The 4,221-nt window shown below is 48.5% G+C and overlaps 1 protein-coding gene across 1 annotated transcript in view; it reads left to right on the forward strand.

The window, feature by feature from the left end:
- The window catches only part of RAB5IF (RAB5 interacting factor), a 5,467-nt gene extending 1,519 nt beyond the window's left edge, over positions 1-3,948 (forward strand). The window contains exons 2-4 of the mRNA XM_035893311.1: positions 453-556; positions 2,587-2,716; positions 3,378-3,948. Coding sequence (XP_035749204.1) covers positions 453-556; positions 2,587-2,716; positions 3,378-3,419 — 276 coding nt within the window. The 3' untranslated portion in view covers positions 3,420-3,948. The remainder of the gene's footprint in view (positions 1-452; positions 557-2,586; positions 2,717-3,377) is intronic.
- The last annotated feature ends 273 nt before the right edge of the window (positions 3,949-4,221 follow it).

The following is a 4,221-nucleotide window of genomic DNA, read 5'->3' on the forward strand; positions in this document are numbered from 1 at the left end:
CATGGCCGTGCCTTTCTGTCTGCAAAAAGCCCAGGGCTGAGCTCTGCTCTGCAGTGGTCGCTGTAGCGTGTCCAAGCAGAAGGGGCTGCCCAGGGAAGGGGTGGGGTCCCCATCCCTCCCTGGGGGTTTAAAAGCCGGGCAGACGAGGTGCTTAGGGCCAGGGTTTAGTGGTGGGATGGCAGGGTTAGGGGAACGGTTGGGCTGGGTGAGCTTAAAGGGCTTTTCCAAGCAAATGATTCTATGGTTCTGTGATTCTGTGATTTAACTCAGAAGCAGAGAAGTCCGGGGTGCATGCTGCCATGAGCTGCTTTCATCTGCTCCGAGTACAGTATCTTAGATGTTGAATGGAAAACTCAGTGTTCAGTGCCCTAAATTCACCTGTTAATTGTATGATACTTTAAAAAAAGGAAACATAGTAAATGCAAAATCTTTCTTGTGCTTTATCTCCTCAGGACGAGTTTTTAGACGTGATCTACTGGTTCCGGCAGATCATTGCAGTTATTTTGGGAATCATCTGGGGAGTAGTTCCACTGAAGGGATTCGTGGGAATAGCAGTGTAAGGTTTATTTCCTTTTCTGTCTCATGTACTTTCCCACATTTGGACTTTACTCGGTGTCTGGTTAAAGTTGTGCTATAAACAACGGGTTGGCCGAACGCAGCCTTTGCCTGCCACGCATTGTAAAGCCAGTGTTGCATTCCATACTGTTATTTGTCACAAAATCCCTACAAATCATAACATGTCGTCTTCAGCCTCTTTCTCTCTCCTCAGCCTGATTAATGCTTTTTGAAATTATTATTATTTTTTTTATTATTCAAGGGGACAAGGGTAGAAGAAGGGAACAGGAGGGGTTCAGTTGAGCTGTGAAGTGGCCTGTTCCTGCACCTGTGAACAGGGGTTACGGGTTTGGTGCCCAGTGTGGCCACCTAAGAAATGAGGCCCGCAGAGGGGTAGGTGTGGTTGTCCTTTGAGTCAAGAGCCCTCCTCAGTGGGAAGCTTCTCTCAGTAGACAAGAGGGGCAGCTTCTCTCTGAAAAGAGAAAGGCTTTCTTCAAGACACCGAAGACTGTAGGTAATGAGCGGGTGAAGCAGCACCATCAGCAGGGCTCCTGCAGTGCTCCCAGCCCACTCCGGTTGTCCCTTCAGCCTCAGCAGGCGGGAAGGCAGTCACTGGAAGGGCCTGTACACGTCGGATCCCCACCGAGACATGGGATTTGGGTCACCTCCCGGCAGGTTTCTGAAGGCTGCAGTGAGCACTCTGAGTTATGAAACAAAAATTTGTTGGGCCCTGGCATGTGCCTGAAAGCCTCTGCAGGGACACCAGAGCTGGGAAATGCAGCCCTGCTCTCTGAACACCGGGTGCAGGAAGGTGCTGTGTCTACTCTGGGGAGGCTCCTCTTGCAAATGTCTCTGCCTAGTTGAGGTCTCCTGGTCAAGTTCACAACCTCAGCTTTTCTTAGCAAAATTGACTTATCACCTTTTCCCTCTTCCTGAGCGTCCTGGCTGTGGCAAGAAAGTGGCAGCAAGTGTCTCTAAGGGAAAAAAAAGAAAGTTTGAAATTTAGGAAAAAAGGGCTGTAAAGCAGCCATGCTCCAACAGAAACTTGGTAGCTACATGCAAACAGTTAAACCTAAAGTGCTGCTAGTAACAGATGGAGGTAGCTGAGAAGCATTGTTCTTACTTGGCCATCCATTAACTCACAAGGCACCTTCAGGCACCTAAGCCAGCCCCTGTGCTAAACGTGAATAGGAAAGAAAAGTGATTTGGTGTATGGTGGAAAAACCAAGAGCTTCTAGAACTGTGCACGTGGTTTCTCTGTGGTGTGCAGTTGCACAGCCCCTTGCAGCTTGCTGTCAGCCACTGAACTTGTGTGTGCATTTCCCCTGTGTCATCCTGCATTGCCCTTCCTACCCAGCCTTCTTTCCAGGAAATGTACCTGTAGCTTCCCAGGTTGCCCCAGCCCGAAACTGGGGTGGTGTAAAGCCAGATGTGTCTAAGGACAAACAGGACGTCACGGTTTTTCTCTCAGTGGCAGCATCACTGTTGGCACAGACTAGAGAGCACTAAGAGTTGTCTCAAGCTGAACCCCAGTGCTGTGGCTCTAAAGGCGCTATCCAGTCTTCTCTGGCTCTCTTAAGTTGCTGCATTTGGTCATGGAACGTTGAGAGGGACCTAACACTCGGCAGAGCCTGACAGCCTTCCCTCTTAGCAGCCTCCAAATCAAGTAGCACGTGCAAGGAGATTGGATTCTGTGTGGGAGCGGGACTGCTTGTCTGCAGGTTAGGAAAACTTGCAGGGTTTGCAGTCTGCTGATACTTCCCGCTTTTGACTATTGTCTGTTGAGCCTTACTAGGCTGTGCCTTGTGGGGTGAACGTCATCCAAACCTGGCATGCTACAGCAGGCTGACCTGGAGGTGCTCTTGGGCAGCAGTAGCTGGGCTGCCTGGGAAGCACTGCAGGAACAGCTTCCCCTCTTTGCTTCCTCTCTGCTGTGGGTGAAAGACATTTTGCTGCGATGTTGCTGTATGGCACGTTGGATACCTGCACCCTGTGTCACTGAAATGACAGTTCCTCATCTCTTTCTTCCAGATTCTGCCTGATCAACGCTGGTGTTCTGTACCTCTACTTCAGTAGCTTCCAGCAGATCGATGAGGAGGAGTATGGCGGGACGTGGGAGCTAACAAAGGAAGGCTTCATGACATCTTTTGCACTGTTCCTGGTAATGCTTCTTGCTTTCTTTAAGTTGATTAGTGAATTATGTTGGTACACTTCCTGAGGGAAAAAGACCTGGAAGAAAAGCAGGTGAGGTGGTGTGCTGATAGGAGAGCAATGTGGTAACATCATCAATAGGTGGAGTTGATTGGGAAAGAAAATCCCCAAACCTGATGGCTACTGGCTATGAAATACAGCATTAATGGCTGGGATTTCTGTGTAGGAACGGATGTAGGAACAGGCAGCCATACTTCTGCGTCTACCACTTACCTTTTATGTCTTCCCATCCTCTGCCCCAGATATCCTGGGGGAGTTTCAGCTAGAGCTAGTTACACCCAAACTGGTGGTTTGAGTGTCTTTGTTTTTTCCCTTACCGCCCGCTCCCACCACATCTCTGAATATGCTCAGCGCTTGATTTGGTGGTGTTGCTAAATCACCAAGGGAGTGTGGTGGGATTTGAACAGGGAGAGGCTAGTCGTCCCAGAAAGCAAGCAAGCTGAGTGCCACCATCTGTGGCGAGTGGTGATCCTAACATCTCTCCTAGACCATCTCCCAGCTAGAATTCAGTCCCCAGTCCTCTCTCGAGAGCCAGGTGCCAGGCTTGTTTTCTGTGTCTGAACCCTCCCCAGAGGCACCAAAATGACCTTCACTTCCTTTCCTCTCCACAGGTTGTTTGGATAATCTTCTACACTGCCATCCACTATGATTGACACAGTCTGCAGCTTTTGCCTGTTAATCAGTAAATCGAGAAGGTTTTAATAAATCATAGGCTTTAGTGGACTGGTGGGAAGGTGGGGGAAGTCAAATCAACTCCCTTCGCTACCAGTGGTCTGATTAGCCTGGAAGAGTCCTAACTCTTCTGCTGGAGAAGTCCATCTCCGTTTTATATATACCCATTAATTGTTGGAACTATTAAAAAAGCCATTGGAATTTTTGGAAGTGGTTCAAGACTGTTCAGATTGGGAACTTTCTGTGACTCTATCGAAATCCCGTGTGCTGAAGGTTGAATCTGTTAATGTATGTATGCCCTTCTGTCTGAAATCCGTCATTAAATCCTGACTCGTCTTCCATTGCTGTCCTTTAGACAAACAGTTTTTAAAAAGCAGTTGTAAGGGTACACGGCAAGAAGGCTCCACAGCATCCGTGCGAGCCGAGCGGCTGTCCGTAGCATGGTTTTGTAGTAATCAGATCTGATTTGATTAAACAGACTGTATTGTTACCATTTCTAATATTTTTTGGTTTACTTGCTGTCGTGGTTTAACCCGGCTGGCAACTCAGCACCACGCAGCCGCTCGCTCACTCCCCCCCCCCCCTCAGTGGGATGGGGGAGAGAATCGGAAAGAAAATAAAAGGTTAGAGCCGAGGGCTGAGATAAAGACAGTTTAATAAGAGAAAATAATAATAATAATAATAATAATGAGGATGATAACAGAATATACAGAATATACAAAACGAATGAGGCACAAGGCAATTGCTCACCACCCACCGACCGATGCCCAGCCCGTCCCGAGC

The sequence above is a fragment of the Egretta garzetta genome, unplaced genomic scaffold (assembly GCF_000687185.1).
Source record: "Egretta garzetta isolate BGI_Z169 unplaced genomic scaffold, ASM68718v1 scaffold440, whole genome shotgun sequence".
Classification (NCBI taxonomy): domain Eukaryota; kingdom Metazoa; phylum Chordata; class Aves; order Pelecaniformes; family Ardeidae; genus Egretta; species Egretta garzetta.